The 17,123-nt window shown below is 41.7% G+C and overlaps 2 protein-coding genes across 2 annotated transcripts; both read right to left on the bottom strand.

Moving 5' to 3' along the window:
* Positions 1 to 618: 618 nt before the first annotated feature.
* On the bottom strand, positions 619 to 7,288 carry fdps (farnesyl diphosphate synthase (farnesyl pyrophosphate synthetase, dimethylallyltranstransferase, geranyltranstransferase)). Its single transcript, XM_039805333.1, is given in 10 exon segments — positions 619 to 1,241; positions 3,785 to 3,919; positions 4,021 to 4,098; positions 4,192 to 4,264; positions 4,360 to 4,448; positions 4,571 to 4,693; positions 4,815 to 4,895; positions 6,656 to 6,723; positions 6,726 to 6,738; positions 6,813 to 7,288. Coding segments are annotated over 10 exon segments (1,137 nt in total). The 5' UTR covers positions 7,089 to 7,288; the 3' UTR covers positions 619 to 1,040.
* A 2,415-nt stretch (positions 7,289 to 9,703) lies between these two features.
* fam189b (family with sequence similarity 189 member B) lies at positions 9,704 to 16,968 on the bottom strand. The gene is made up of 14 exons (XM_039805554.1): positions 15,448 to 16,968; positions 15,302 to 15,358; positions 14,578 to 14,685; positions 14,302 to 14,418; positions 13,799 to 13,906; positions 13,470 to 13,630; positions 13,243 to 13,342; positions 13,100 to 13,172; positions 12,621 to 12,918; positions 12,175 to 12,536; positions 12,050 to 12,091; positions 10,716 to 10,891; positions 10,435 to 10,581; positions 9,704 to 10,303 (listed from the first exon to the last, which is right to left on the bottom strand). The coding sequence occupies exons 1-14, from the start codon at positions 15,679 to 15,681 to the stop codon at positions 10,049 to 10,051; spliced, it is 2,238 nt and encodes a 745-aa protein (XP_039661488.1). The 5' UTR covers positions 15,682 to 16,968; the 3' UTR covers positions 9,704 to 10,048.
* Between the last annotated feature and the right edge of the window lie 155 nt (positions 16,969 to 17,123).

Below are 17,123 nucleotides of genomic sequence, written 5' to 3'. Positions count from 1 at the left end.
TTAATCCTATATAATCTAGGTCACAAAATTGTAAAAAAAAAAAAAAGCCCATTATGTTTACCCAGAGCTCAATTATTCAATGTGTGTGTATGATCTCTCTCTCTCACACATACATACATATATATATATACACATATATATATATACACACACACACATCTATATATACATATATACACACATATACACACATCTATATATATACACACACACACATCTATATATACACACACACACATCTATATATATATATACCTATATATATACTATATATATATATATATACCTATATATATATACCTATATATATATACATATATATATATATATATATACATATATATATATATACATATAAACAATATATATATATATATATACATATACATATACATATATATATATATATACATACATATACATATATATATACATATACATATACATAAAATATATATACACACACACACACACACACACACACACACACACACACACACACACACACACACACACACACACACACACACACACACACACACACACACACACACACACACACACACACACACACACACACACACACACACACACACACACAAATGGTGGGACAAAAAACACTGTTTATACATTATTTATTAAAAGCAATAACATTCAGGCCAGTACAGACTTTATATTTTCCTACACCATAATAACTGCTACGATTATCTATCTTCATCCTGCTGCTAGACGATGTGCGATTCATTTCAGTGTCTTCCTTTTATCCATGGGATTCTTCTGGGGAGAAACACCTGAAGACACTCTACATTATGTACTGGGTTCAATAAATAGGTATTATGGAGCAAAAGAGGAAGGCTGTTTGATGACATTCACAACCAAACATCCACAAACCAAGTTAAGTTAAGAAACTGATTTCTATGTGCTGTTCAGATCATGATGTTGGCAGTGGAGAAACAAAAGGAGTTGATCTGTGCAGCATGATAAAAGTCAAAAGGGAACCCAATGATGCACCTGACGCGGTTTATGACCACCTTTCCCTCTCACTTGATCCTCTTGTAGATTTTCTCGGCGAAGTTGAGGAAGACTGAGTGCGGAAGGTTTTGAGCGTGTAAAGCGATGAGTTTCTGTAGCCGCTTGTAGCTCTCTTCCTCATATTTGTGGTACAGTGTTGGCATTTGCAGGGTGTTGTACAGTGCTTTGACCTTTTCCACACAGGCATCATCGTGGCGCCCGTAACATCCCTGAGGAGAAGATGAAATGATGTTGTGCTAATGTACTAGCGAGCAGTTCTAGTAGGACGTAGAATCAGAGGCCACCACATACATGGAGGAGTCAAAGGATAATACCCAAAACACATAGTTTCACTTGTCTAACAAATTATAACAATAAATAAGATTTCTATTGCTGCAAAGCATTTTTGGTTTCTTTATTGTTGTGATGTTTTAGCTGATTGTAGAAAAGATATATATATATATATATATATATATATATATATTATATATATATATATATATATATATATATATATATATATGATACATTTCTCTTTTTTTCTAATTTTTAGGCCTTTATTTTCACAGGAAAGAGAAGACGTGAAAGGGGAGAGAGAGGGTGAATGATATCCAGCAAAGGGCCACAGGTCGGAGTCGAACCCGCGGCCGCTGCGTCGAGGAGTAAACCTCTATACAGTATATGTGCGCCTGCTCTACCAACTGAGCCAACCCGACCATACCCTGCATTTCGTTCTGTTAAAAACACCACTTTTGTAGCCTCATGTCGTCTGAGTCAGAATGCGAGTCTGATACGGCTTCATTGGGCTGTGATTATGGGGCGTGTTTCAACCGAACCAGGAAAGAAAATAGGCTCGTTCGAGATGGGCCAGATCTGCGCAGAATCGATCACCAGCGATTGCCGCCCAATGCATGCCAGTTAGATTTGTGTCCAACTTGATCCCGACTTGCTCTGACGTCATGAACACATGAGCAACAATAACCTCACGAGATCAAGGCGGCCGCAGTTTTTAGAGCCAGGCACCGCAGTTGCTCTCCACCGACTGCAAGACCCAGGCGGACCCAGGGCATGCTGGGAAACACTGGCCTCTCAGCTGATCCAACAGCTGATTGGTTCAGAATCGACTAAACATGATGACGTTTTATATAACCTTTTTATTGATTTTGATTGAGGGATTTTAACTGCGATTTGTCTGATTTAAATGCTTATTCTGTACAGAACACATGTTGTGAGGCTGATAGTGATGTTTAGAAGTCAGAGAGACTAAATCTGTTCAAATTACAGATCATCTACAGTCTGTTGTTAATTAAAATCAGCAACAGATCGCATGTAGAGCATTTTGAGAGCTACTCTGTCATCATAAAAACATCTGGAGACTGTGTAGGAGCTGATATATGGGTCTGATAACATTTTATTAAAATCGGAATCGGACCACAGTGTTTCTGTCACTTCCTGTTCAGCCTGAAGGCTGCTGGAAACGGCTGGAAACTGTCCGACTTGAGAGCGGATTTTTGTCACCGCCCCGGGCTGCTGCCGCCTGCTCTCGTCCGCTTTACAGGCGAGACGCAGTTCATCTCAAATGAACCTAATGCCTCACTCAATTCGACAGACCTACAACCAATCAGAGACAGACATCACAGAAGCTGCAAGTCAAAAGCAGGCTTCGACAGAGCAAAGGCAGAGGCGGCAGTTTCCGTGTCGTGCGGACGGGTGTGGCAATGTGTATACATACATGATCGCGGTTCTCTGTTCCTCTTTTAAAATTAATGCGCTGTCGATATCTTCTATAAACAGACACGATGGCAGCCATCTTTGTTGTAAACAAATTCAACCCAAGCGCTCTTTTGTGACGTTTGATTACGTTACTGTCGATCATCTGTCCATCATCAAATAAAGCCCGCCCTGACAATTTGATTGGTCCGAACAGCTCTGGTTCGAGCATAGTTGCTCCACAACGGATCAAGTCCAGACGGAACTTCCCAACCTCAAATGTTGTGGGCGGGGCTAAATTCGGCTGGCATCCAGGCTACCACTTTTGCTCACTACCTTGTACAATTAGCACTTTTAGTTACTTATGGTGGTATCTAAAAAATGTATAATATAATTTTTTGAAAAGATCACTTCAAATTAAAGAATGTGTCATTGCTCAAATTCAAATGTACAGCACTGAGATGCTTTGTATTTAATCTATTGCTTGCACTAACTACTGTTTAAATATTCATGAACTTTCTCGGATGTTTTTGTGACGAAACCGTGAAAAAAAAAAAAACAGTAAAGTAAATTTAAGTACATTTAAAGTCCATTATATTAAAATACATTTTTAAATTGAAATCTTTATGTGAGCAACAAAATCCCTGCATACATAGTTTGCAGCAAAATAATATTAGTACTAGACCTGGGCGATATGGAGAAAATCAAATATCCCGATATTTTTTTACCAAATACCTCGATGTCGATATTGTAGTGTTGACAATTAGTAATCATATCAAGTCAAATCAAGTAATCATCAGTTATGTTGATATAATAACTATGTGGGTAAAGGCAAATAATAGAAAGCTAGAACAGTCTGGTGTGTTCGGAAAATTACATCACTCTACTGTAATGCAGCCTTTAAAACCAGGAAAAGACAAGACTTGCGTCATATCAGGATATTACGATATCCAAAATTGAAGACGATATCTAGCCTCATATGGATATCCATACAATATCGATATATTGCCCAGCCCTAATTGGTACATATTTGTAAATGATCAAACTGAAAGGGTTGTCCCACCTCCAGCTCTGCTCGCTGTTCAGGGGTCATGGTTTCCAGGGCCGTCACCACCAGCCAGCTGCATTTGTTATCTTGGATGTCTGTACCAATCTTTCCTGTCACAGCAGGGTCTCCATAACAGTCTAAGTAGTCATCCTGCAAATGACAGACATTGGGTGGTTATTAACTCTGTATAGTGTGCAGCATATTATTCAATAGGTGACGTGAAAGCGGGGGGGACGTGTAAAAGTAATTACCTGTATTTGAAAGAACTCTCCCATCTCCAGTAAGATGTTTTTGGCATTATTGTGTTCCACTTCACTCTCAATCCCTGCCTACAAAAGCAAGGTAAACTAGTTATAAGAAAGAGTTTGACATTACTCTGTTACTTTCCTTCTGTCATGTGTGTACACTATAAACACACTCACAATGTACATTGCAGCTGCCACTGGGAGATAAAAAGAGTAAAAGGCCGTCTTGTATTTCACAATAGCTTTGTATCTGAAAGACAAGAAGAGAAATAATTACACCCATCTGCTTTGGTATAAAAACAGCATTCTTTGTAAATATTTATTTTTCAGATTTATCTTCACAACCTCTCAATGGTGAATCTGTTGAGGTCAACCTGACCAGGGGGAGCCGTCATGAGGTCCAGAGCTTGGCCAAGCTCTGTTTGGAAAGTTACCTGGAACAAACAGAGATGCACTATGAAGCCTGTATTAATGTGTGTGTGTGTGTGTGTGTGTGTGTGTGTGTGTGTGTGTGTGTGTGTGTGTGTGTGTGTAATTAAATCAGGACGCATAGTACCTCAGTAAATAGCTCTAGTAGGCGAACGTAATAGGGCTGATCCCTGCAATGTCTCCGAAGCAGTCTGTAGATTGACCCTTCTAAGAGAAATGAATCGTTGATCGCATCCAGACCTATGCCATCCTTAAAAACAAACAGACATGGTTCACTGAGTGTGCCATTAACAGTGGAAAATAAATTATTACACAACAACAACAACAAAAGGCTTTTAGGGTCTCTTTTTCAGGATTATATGAAGTCCCACCTTTTTGTACCAGCAGGGCTGTCCTCTCCGGGTCACAGATCCATCCATGATATCATCTGCCACCAGGAAAAAGGCCTGAAGCTGCAAGCAACATAGACACAGTCGTAACACTTAATGATGAGAGAAAGTAACACCCTTGCAAAGTGTCATTACTATAGCTAGTCTGAGTCTGTGCTTGTGAGCTGAAGTTTTAGCAACACGTTGGGAAGCACATAACAGCTTAAGCTGCCTACAAATATATATATTTACAGTGGTGAAAAGTAACTAAGTACATTTGCCTAAGTACTGTAATTAAGTACAATTTTGAGGTACTTGTACTTTACTTGAGTATTTCCATATCATGCTACGTTAAACTTGTACTCCACTACATTTACGTCATAACTTTAGTTTCTAGTTACTTTACAAATTCAGATTATTATTAATACAAAATGAACTTATAAATGACGATGAAGGGCTGTCAAAACGAACACGCTAATGAGTTAATGCCACAATTGTATTTTTTTTAAACACACACGTTCTGTGAATTGGGCCTCGGGCGCACCGTAATTTGGGAAATCAGGAAGTGATTCAGCAGTAACGTTGTGGATGGCTAGCAGAAACACACCTACTTGAGCATAAATAGATAAGGGAAATGGTCTTTTGAATGGCATGTTCAGTTTGCCATATTATGTCTTCAGCATATTTTTTGAGCATACAGTAGCTTTGAGGTTATTCTGGAGAATATTCTATACAGTATTTTTCATTCTTTTGAATTGTTGCAGTAATAATAAATTGCATAAAGCAAGCATTTTGTCTGCTCCTATGTTGATAAGGGTATTACAAACTTGAAAAATATCCCTTTTAAAGCACATTTCGAACAGATAAAAAAAAAAAAAAAAAAGTGCGATTAATCACGAGTTAACTATGGACAAGCATGCATTTAATTGACAGCCCTAGTATTATTATAGATGAAACTACCCAGCAGGTACTGGTACGGTTTGGTACTTTGAGTACATTTTGATGCTAATACGTTTTCTTGTAACAGAGTATTTCTACACTGTGGTATTGCTACTTTAAGTAAAATATATAGGCTTCCACCAATGTATTATACAGTACATGTTTAAAAAAAAAAAAAAAAGAAAGAAAAAGTAATTTCCTTAAAAAGCTAAGAACTGTAGTTTTAGGAGCAAATGGTGGAAAAAATTGGTGCACTAGTAGTTAAGACTGGGTACCAAATTCAATACTTTTTAGGCATCGACCGAATTGCCTCTAAAGTATTGAGTATCGAAAAATGCCTCGTCATTCGATACCCAAGGAGTAAATCTCATCAGCGTCAGTAAGCTAATAAGCATGCAGCATGATCCACCAAGATCTAACAATGTCTGTGATTGGCTGTCTAACGTTACACGTCGCAGAGGCAGGCAGGGAAAACTCTGTTACGCACAGAGACGGCTCACGTAGTAGGAGCTGAAAAATAAATAACAAGATTGTGCCGTAATTTCGTTTTGTTTTATAAAAATTGGTATCGAAAAAAGTATTGTTTAGGAACCGGTATCGAAGTCTGGGTATTGGTATCGGTATTGAACTTTTTTTTAAAACAATACCCAGCCCTACTAGTAGTAAGCGTTTAGTTTACAGCATCAGGATAGTGGATGTGGGATTGATTTAAAACAAACTACAGATCCCGACATAATGAAGAACTTTGTCACCCAGTGGAAAGGTGTGGCTAATTGATGTGTTTTTAGGAAAAGCTACACTGGCAATGCTGCTTTGGCCTTTTAATGAGATGTTTTGAGAAAAAAATGTGGACTATGGCCAGACTTATCCTTTACTATATCACAACATTGGTCATTAGTCATTACCAACTCAATGCACCAGCCAACCAACAGAGCCCGCGTGCAGATTTTTCCGCGTCCTGTTCCTCCAGGGAATTGTACACCAAAACCTACAAGAAATAGATGCAGATAAGGAACCACATGCAATAGCAGTTCAACACTTGCCAGAATACGACATACATACCTCTCTCAACCTGGCCAGAGCATCAGCCAGCGCAGGGTCGGCGAAGTCCCTCTCTGAAAGCTCCGTCACCAGCTCATCAAACTGGGCTTCAAACAGCTGAGGATCTGACAGTAACGCTTTTTTGTTGCTGTGCGTCCCATTGCAATTGCTGTCCCCCTGGAAAGACGAGATGCACAGCAGAATAGGTGTGGTTTCTAATTTAAGAGGGAACACGGCCTTCCACATGGTCCGGATTATTTTAGGGGCATTAATGATCAAGCTCAGGTGACGGCTCATTCTCAACCAACCGTCCAAAATCTCTGACTAACCGTAAACAAGCTTAGCTCAAACATGTCGGACTGCAACATTAGCTAGCAGTAACGTAACTAACGCTAAACCATATAACGTTACATTTGTTTCGGTTGAGGAAAACTAACTCTACCAACGTAGTTCGCTCCATGGTCTCTTAGTCCACTGAACTCAGTAAACAAGAGCGAGGATTAGCTAGCTAGCTAGGTCACGTGAATTAATTTACCAATTACTAGCTAACAGTTATTACCTTGGCATGAAAAGAAGCGACATTAACTTGCATTGTTATCCTGCATCCAGCCTGTTACCAAAGCTAGCTTTAGTATACCAAATAAAATAAAAAAGTTCATACATATGCCTTTACATACCATAATGATACTGTCCTCTTATTCCAAACTGTTCCGTATAATAGTGCGAAATAGTTTATCCTCTGGTTCTTCGTCTTGCTGTCAAACTGAAGTCTGTGAACGTCTCCTCAAACCAGGATGTGCAGATTGTAGTTCGCTGTCCCGCTTCTGTCCGTTTAAATACAAATCAGTAGAACTAAATTTCCCAACATCCATTACGAGTGGTGCATGTGGGCGTGGATTTTGGAAGGCTCCATTTGACATTGAGCATTTTGATTGGCTGGTACCATCGAACCAGGATGGGGTTTCACACTGGCTGACCAATATAATTTGAGAAGAGGTGGGGTTTAGGTGGAGTGGGGAGATTATGAAGCCAGGGGCGCGTTCAGCCCATGGAAGAGGGTTCAATCCATGGATGTGGTAGTTTGCGCAACCGCACTGCACTTTTAATACACACATTTGTGACATACGGAGCCCCTAAGGGGAGAAAACATTTCACTTTTTTAATTCTAATGAATTTTCATCACCTCCAGTTTTATCATTTTTTTTGTGTTACTTCTATCCCTCATAGTAGAAACGTTCATAGTATATACGAAAAAATTACAGTAGAAATGATAAAAAAAAAAAAAGAGATAAATAAATATATATATATATATAATATATATATATATATATATATATATATATATATATATATATATATATATATATATATTTATTAACCTTACACTCCTGTCTGGGATTTTGCCCTTCATTATATGTACAAACCACCAACAAAGGTATTTTTATTTGATGTCTATCATTTATTTCATATTTTTGAAATACATAACTTGCATTGAAAGTTTTGCTATTGACACTGCATTTAAAATCTAAAATAGGTGTCATATTTAGATACATTAATTAGTCCGGTTTCAATGCTCTATCCTGTTAATCCTGCCATACAGATATACATTTCTTCAAATAAATAATGTTTTATGCAAGACAGGAGGTAGAAATACAGCTCAGTGCCTTAATAAGGGAGTGTGTGCCTGTGTGCATTTTTAAAATTAGGTACATACATATGAGTGTATCCAAAATGTCAATATCATCATTTAGTGAGCACACCAAAAAGACCTTTCAAAGAATAAAACTCCAATCTGACACAAATATTGAAACACTTCAAAATCCCGTATCCAGAGCTGCTAGACCCATCATATGTTCACAGTCAGCAGCCCAAGGCTCTTTTTTTCCATTTACCACCCATCCTTAACCCCTGCAGGTCCAAAGAGAACCGTGCCAACACATACTGTAGTGGGAAGCCAACTGTATGTAACAAATTTGCCTGCACATTTATTGCAAGAGACTCTTAATGTCATCAGAGTCACAGTGCAATTTACACCTATTTATCTCATAGGATCACAGATCTGCCTGCCTATGTTAGGGTTTGAAACATGTCAAACCCTATCATAATCAAATTAGGATGCAGAGGCATGTTGAGAGCCATCTGGCAGAAAACTTTGGGAGCGCTGCACATCTTCGACTCTAGCCATCGCCTTCAGCTATCTATTAACACAAACACATTTCAAATGGCTACTATCATAGGTCTTGGGTGAAAGAGGAAAAAAGTAAAAAGCATTGTCAAAACATGCAGATAAAGACACTCTGAGGACATGTTACGTAGTTACACAGACGGTCAGGATTGAATTCACAAGGTTCCTGCTGTATGCGGGGGGCTGTAGCAAAACATGCACATATGCAAATCAAACCACCGTGTCCAGGGGCCACCCACAGAGAATACATTTCAAAGGCTGAGCATGTGTCTGTGGCGTGCATTAATATCAATGTTAAAAATGCTGGATGCCTTTTTTTGAAGGCCAATGTTGAGGTGGAAAAACATGGAGAAAGTGGGAATCTGAATTGCAAAAAGAAAAAGACAAAATTAGCAACTCAGTTAAGGGTTTTCCATGCGTCCTCATGTGCAACCTCAACAAACTATATGTTTATTGAGATGCATTTTTTTTTTTTAACAATGGAAGACAAAATAAGGGTTTCCATGATCACTTCATCTGAGTGATCCTGTGGATGAATAGCAATGTACAAAAGGGCCAGAAGCATATTGCAACCCATAGTTATGTAATAGACTGAATGTACATGTGAGTAAGTGGTTGTTGTAGCATGAATGCTAGTTGAGTTCTCTCTCCAGTCTTGAGGAAAAATATGTCTCCAGATCAGTACTGAGAGATGGAGTGGAGAATACAGCAGAAAAGATGCCTCTGGTTGGTTGTCTCTGATTTATTCTGTTAGAACAGGGACCACACTGCCCAGAAATAAGCATCTAGTGACCGTTTTACAGATGAAATAGTGTAAGCTCTGGGCTGATGTTCAGAGTGATAAAGAGCACCACTGAATAAGGCCATTTGCACAGTTGGCTTCAGAAAATGGAGGTGACAAAGAGGAAAAGGAGGGAAGACTTTCACATTTTCAGAACTAGATATCTCCACTAAACTGCCCCACTCTCCATTTCATTAGCCTGCCTTATTTCCTCTCGTCTTCCTTACAACCCTATCAAATCATATGCATCCCATTTTTCTCCTCCATCCCTTCTTCACCCTCCTGCCCTCCTCACAGTGCAGACTCTGAGTAAAGAGCTCCTGATGACCCATGCGGTGGATGAGGTGTCACTAATCGGCGTAGTGACGCAGTGGACGAGGAGCTTAAATCTCCACAGCTGCGCAGGTGGATCCCCTCTGGCGCCCGACTAGCGTGGTTCCGGTTGTGTCGACTGTCACTGTGGGAATGGTGATGTCCACGGCGATGAGGATGGCGGGAGTGATGGTTGGGGTGTCCTCGGCTGGTGTTCCAAGGTGTCAGCAACACCTGGAGATGAGTTTGTCAAGCAAACATTTAGACAAAAAGCAGATAGCTCTACTCGCAGAAGCACTAAATTATTCTGATGTAGTGAACTGGAGATAGGAGGAAATAAATAAGGTTAACCAGATGTGTCATACTTGTTCCAAGGGCATGTGGTTGGTGGCAGTGCCCTCAACTTCACTCCTTCTCTTAGGCCCCTGCCCTGTGCTCCCAGCATGCTCGGAGGAGGGCGATAGGTTGCGTTTGGAGCGCTGCAGGAAGCGAGCCACCAGACCCCGAGTCACCTGAAGGAGATGTAAAAAATGAAGGGGAAGATAAAATAAGACAAACAATCATCCAGCCCTTGCTAAGACACTAAGTGTCAACTTTTGTATTTTTAGATGTTTGTTGATTCTGTATCAATTTTTCTCAGACTAACCTTAAGGTCTCCTAGGGAACGGTGGCAGTCTTTAGGTAAATGCAGTGGTGAGGTGGGGGGAAGTTTGGAGGGGACCTGCAACCCAGTGGCTGCTGATTTCATGCTGCCTTTCCTTGGCAGAGCTGCAGCAGGAGGCAAAGAGGTGGGGGGCAAGAGACATGCCTCAGAGGATGGACCTATGAGAGATGTCAGGAAAAAGAGAAATATTTTAGCCCTCATCAGAAGTCATTTTGCACTTCTTTTTTAAATCATTTTACAGAAGCTTAAATTGAACTTCAGGTAAAGTCAAGTCCAAAATAATAATAATAAAAAAAACAGGACTGACAAAAAAAATAAAAACACTAAACTGAATAAACTACCCAAAAAGATGCTAAATGCTAAACCTAACTCCTTAACTACATAAAAATAAGGGAAAAGAGAAGGTAACTGAAATTAACAGCAACATCACTACCTATCTGACATTAGACTGGCAACATAATACACAAGAGCTCAGAATACACAAACACTCTGGGTGTCAGCAGGCAGCAGAAAATGGCCAGGAGGGCCAGACTTGCTACATCTGATCTCAAATTGTATTAATTCTATCTCAGCTCAGCTGTAAGATACATTTCTGCTTGGAAAATGTGTAGTTTTTTAAATATACTGTATATCTGCCCAGAATATCAAACACTATTAGAATCAATGTCAGATGCTCTGCAAGAAAGAATAGGAGCATATTATTGATGAAATGTGACAGTCAATACTATAAATCTACCATAAAGTACAAATTAGGCAACATTAACTCTTAAAGATGCAGGTTCATATTGTATAAGTCCTACAGTGAAGTCCAGCAACCACTGCAGATCGTTTTGCTATGTTTCATGACAAGTGTTTTGATAGGACAAGAAGCACAGCATTCATAAAGCAGGATGTGTCATCTGAAAATAATACTGTAAATGAGGAACTGGTGAGGCACATTATTGTTTCCACAGAAGAATATAATTTATCAATCTGTAATCAAATCACTGGCAAATTAGATGTTGTGGAAGAGTTTCATAGATTACATGCACTTGGGGACAGATATGCAGAATGCACTAGTTTCTAAGAGGGTTTGATAAATGATCGCCATTAGTTGCAAATGCGTTGAATTGTATCTCATCAAAACAACTTAGAAGTGTTTTCTTTTGGAGCTCTTTTGCCTTTAATTGGACAGTCAAATGTGGAAAGAGACAGAAAGGAAGAGAGGAGGAAATGACATGCAACAAAGCCAGATTTAAACCCAGGAAGTTTTGTGCTTTAGACCACTGAGCCACCAGAACATCACATCGTAAAGCTTTGTGGATATACACTCCTACCTGTGTCTATGGATACTTTGCTGCCTCCAGAGCCAAAGTCAACTACAGAAGAGGAGATACAAGGACAGGTTATGGACATTGAAATAGTGATGTAGGAGATGTACTCCTTTTGGTGTATGACTTACCTGTGTCAGTCGAGGAGCCGAGACCTGGCTCACTGTGTGACCTCACAAGACGTAGGAGCCCTTCACTGTCCCTTCTTACACTCTCTCCATCCTTCTCACTCTTCCCAGCCCTTCGTCGAAGGTACAATGGTTGGCCCGGGAGGGGTAGCCCATTACCGTGAGCACCACTCTGCTCACTGGCAGCTGAGGAGGATAAAATGGGAGGAGCAGAGGTGGTTGGGGTAGCTCCTTGGCGAAAGGGAGTGGAGGGGCGAACTCGAAACTCTGGGATGGTGGATGGTTGCGCAGAGATGGATTTCCCTATTGCTTCCAGCTGGGAACAGCTACTAGCTAGCATGGCCTGGCGACGCAATACTGGAGACCTGCAGGACAAAACAGGATTGCACCATCACCTGTAGAGCTCTTACATTATTAAATTGTGTCTGTATGTGTGTGTTTGTCCTCACCTGTATGTGGAGGTCGCTGTGCTGGGTGAAGAGCAGGAGTTGGACCTCTCTCCTCTGAGGAAGCGCCTGGCTCTCGGGCCCCCTGCCAGAGGACTCTCTGGCGTCTGAGACGCAGGACCACGAAAACTGATGTACTCCCCGCTGTCTCCTCCGTCTCCCACCTCACCAGCGTTCCTGTTGCCCTTCTCCCCCTGGGTCCTCAGCCCAACCTCCATCAGGCAGGAGTCCTCAGAGGGGGAGGAATCATTAGGGATGTCCACAATCTCTGACATCAACAGAGATCCACTGTCCATGGACACTAATAAAGAAAGATAATCCTTTATTATGGAGGGACATATTTTGCTTTGAGTTTAACTCATTGCTTTATGTTGTGTACCTCCTTAAAATACTTTAAGTAATAACTGACTTTAATTCATGCTAAAAGTATTTTTGCTACACTATGTACGCTATTGATATTTTAAAACTCAACAGCTTCTCACCTTCACCACTGAAGGCAGTAGAAGTCCCTCTCTCTCCAGACAGTTCAGTGCCGTGGGGGTCAAACACTGTTGCCTTGACAGTCAAAATAGACATTGATCAGCATAGGACATCACACATAACACACATACATACACACACTTACCTGGCTTGCAGCTCTTTGTCCCATAACAGCTTCATAAGGAGGGGGGCAGTCAGTGGGGTAGAGAGGAACAGGGCTCTCCATGGAGCCGTTATAGGTGATGCTGGACGATAATACAAAATAATATCAAACAATCATTTTCTTGCACACTTTGTCCAATGTGTCTGTATGGCATGGCTATTACATACTGCACACAAGTGATGTTTAATAATACTTATTAAGTGTGGTACCTCTGAGCGTCTGTTTCAGAGCTGCAGGTGTACTCAGGAGGATAGTAGGGGGGCGGAGGTATGGGTGGGACAAACTCCTCAAAGTCCATGATGTTGGTCAGGAAGGCGTCCTGAGGAGTGGTGCATTCTGGGTTGACTGAACGAGAGCGATGTGGGGCCAGCTAGGCAGGGAGAATGGGAAACACATGCAGATCATACAACCGATAGATGTAATGAGCTACAACATTTGTACAAAGTCAAATACGCAGCTGTGTAGTTTATTGCTGAGTACTGTCATTCGTGGAAAGAGCCAGTCTGGCAAATGTAAAATGTGCTGTGTCTGTACTCACCAGGTGCACGAGGTCCAGAGAGAATATGTGGATACTGCAGGTCACAGTGGACAGAGTACAGATGATGGTGGAGAGAATGCTGAGACCGCATGCACTGAACAAAAGGTCCTTTAGAGAAATATGCATTCAGAAAGTCAAAATCTGACAACAGAAAAGCATTTTATTGGTGGGAATATGTCATATTTATATGACAATTTTTGAAGTCTGACTTTGTGTTGAGCTGCAGCTAAACACAAAGTCAGACTTCAAAAATGAAAAAAAAAACAGGGGATTTTGTATTTAAAAACCCAGTAACCACCAAATATACGTTTGAATACATTTTTGCACAAAACAATGACGCTGAAAAGCGCATAGGGATCTTTTAATGCCGAGTATGAATGATGAGGCATGGTTACAGCAAGAAAAAACGGTTTCAATTTTAATATGGGCATCTGACTATTATTTTAAGACAGACTTGAAAAATTGTGAACCTACCCTTGTGATAAAATATAGATACATCTTACTTTCAGCTGATGTCTGACTGAGTGACAGTCAGCATTCAGGGAGAGAACCAGGGTCTCCTCTTCTGTGATGGAGCAGGAGTGAGTGGGCGCGCAACACACACAGAGACCATCCTCCACCTACACACATTCCCATACACAGACGATTGGTGTTAAGCACTGAATTGAACACTAAAAAAAACATACTCACAATTATTCCTGACACGTTCCCCATGCATCTGGCTAGAAGGGCATTTCAGCATGAGGCAGAAGAAAAAACACTTGCATAACGTTGTGTACCTGGCAGGTGAGCATAGACTTGACCATCTGTGCATTCTGACAGGAGAGCATTGAGCCGGCCAGACTGAGGATCACACACACTGCAGACAGCAGCATGAACAGTGACACCTTTGGGGAAGCACAGAGCAGGGTGTCAAAACTCGTTCTATGGAAGGCCGAGAGCGTGCAGTTTTATTTTTCCAACCAAAGACTATGCCAGGTGATTTAACTGATAAACATATCTTCTGCTAGAGAGGAGGAACTAATCAGTGAAGTACCTGGATTGATTTTTAGACAAACACTTTTTGCTCCCCATGTCATGGCCAGATCAACCACCCCCACATTTACGGTTTGTTATTTAGGTCATAGGAGTTTTACTTAATTAATACATGAATATGGAAAACATAAGCTCAGAATAAAATAGTATTGTTTTTAGGTAAAGATATACAAACAATTTACAACAATGTGTTCAAACAGGGCCCCTTAAACATGCAGGACCCACCTTAAGGCTACTATAGGAACCTTGTGGTGAGCTTGTGTTCTCAACCCTTCACTTGAGTTTATATCATACTTTAGTGGTGCATATCACTAGACTAATTTGCAATTAATTAAATTACCATAAGCGGGTTGACACACCTGGGGTTTTCTGGGCCCCACATTGGTTATCTAATATTGCTCCATGGCACGTGGTTTTACACCTAAAGCTAACTTGAATGCTCCTTTTATCAGAGGGAAATATACATACCACCAGCGTCAGAGGTCTCCTCCATGAGATAATTCCAACTATCCCTGATGCCACCACCTGCAAACAGACACCACATACATCAGAAAACCCTTCTGCTGTTATATTCTTAATTAATACTGTATGTTTTCAATTAGATTTACACTTACAAAGAAGCCAGCCCAGAATGGACAGGATTGCCTCACTCGGGCTGAGGAGGTGAAGGCCATGCTGGTGAAAGAGAAAGCCAGGACCATGGCCCCCAGGCCTAAGTGGCACAGCCCTAGGTACAGGAGTAGCCGTGCCCCACCAGGCCCCCGGCCCGACATGCCCCTGCGGCTGTCAGACCAGCCTCGAGACCCCGAGGCCGAAGCCACGCTGCTGGAGTCTGACGGTGAAGGCATGTCAGGCTGTATGTGGAGGAGGCTGGTTTCACACTAACTCTGGGTTCATAAAACAAATTTGAGCGCCGTGGGTAGAAGTGCAGGCGAGTAGAAGAGGGAGAGACATAAATGCTGGCTTTAGAACTCCACTCTGTCACAATTATGCACCAAGCTCTCCACTGGCTGGTGCCATAGGTTCTGCGCAATGCCCCATTCTTCGCACTATAGTCCAGTGAGTGAGTCCAAGAACTTTGTCAGCAGAAAGTTGAGAATTGAGCAGCCACTACACACTTACAGCCACCGTACTCACCTCATTTAACGTTTCAGCCATGATCCTTAGATACTCAATACAGTGTATCTCTCACCCCATGCACTTCACATGCCACTATCACCTATAGAGTACAGTCTGTACCATTCTCCGAGTGAAACACAATCACACAGATGGGGCTAGTTTTTTGCAACTATAGGCCTACATCATTGTTATACTCATTTGCTTCTTGCTGCTCCCTCCCTCCTCTCCATCTCCTGCCTTCCACCTCTCCCTCCTCTTGCCAGTAGCATTGCGGTAACTGGAGACCCGAGCAGGCCGCAAATTTTAAAGCATCCCAAAGAAAGCAGCTGATCCCTCGTTGTTTCAACACCAGCAGAGATGACATGAGCCGCTCAGTCCGTGTGTCCAATCAGGAGGAGTAACATCCGAACATGTGCGCGTCCCTTCCGCGACCTTATGTTAGGACCTCATCCTGCCACGGAAAAGAAACAGACGGTGTGGAGATCAAAGCCCCGAGATCACATCGGTTCGTTTTGGAAGCGAGACTAATTACCTCGACGTGAACAGGAAATAAATATCCTCCATCGATTTTCAAACTGCACCAAAAATAGCAGCCAGGTTGGAATTATTCTTTCCTCACAGGTTTCGATCTTTGACAACTCCACCTTGGGGGTTTTGCGGTGGTCCACACACGCACCTAGACCCCCCTCCTCCTCCTCCGCCTCTTTCCTCCCTGCAGTCACGCGGGCATCCCGTCCAGCCCGTGTGTTTTGTTTGTGTGTGTATCCCAGTCGTTTACTTCACTGCCTCCCCCCAGACGTTACATGAACATAGCAACATAGCCTATAGCCTACCTATGTCCGGGATAGCATCTTTAAATCCATCCACGTTTATTTGTAATTCTTCTCTTAACTCGCCCCTCCCTCAGCTGCTCGCGTCTCCTCCTCTGGTCTTCGGTACAGCTCTGGCACTGGGAAAGGAATGTATCGTGTTTGCAAACCGAAACCTGCCCCGCGTGATGACAAGGCACGCAGGACGTGCAGGCAACTCGAAGATGCTGCAGAGCGCGCGCACACCGTCGTGGTGCTGATGCTGGAAAGGAGGGGCGGTTGCCAAGCGACAGGCTCCAGCTCCTGCAGCAGCAATGAGGGAGAAAACTATCACGCTGCTGGCCGCTGTATTGGGAGGATAG

This window comes from Perca fluviatilis, chromosome 7 (assembly GCF_010015445.1).
Source record: "Perca fluviatilis chromosome 7, GENO_Pfluv_1.0, whole genome shotgun sequence".
Taxonomy (NCBI): Eukaryota; Metazoa; Chordata; class Actinopteri; order Perciformes; family Percidae; genus Perca; species Perca fluviatilis.
This window is presented reverse-complemented; position numbering and strand designations above follow the sequence as displayed.

Coding starts and splice junctions, on each gene's coding strand:
- fam189b (XM_039805554.1), bottom strand. CDS start 15,681: ATGCCTTCACCGTCAGACTCCAGCAGCGTGGCTTCGGCCTCGGGGTCT. Junction 13,343..13,469: donor TCTGAAACAGACGCTCAGAG/GTACCACACTTA, acceptor ATTATCGTCCAG/CATCACCTATAACGGCTCCA. Junction 10,892..12,049: donor CAAAGTATCCATAGACACAG/GTAGGAGTGTAT, acceptor CATCTCTCATAG/GTCCATCCTCTGAGGCATGT.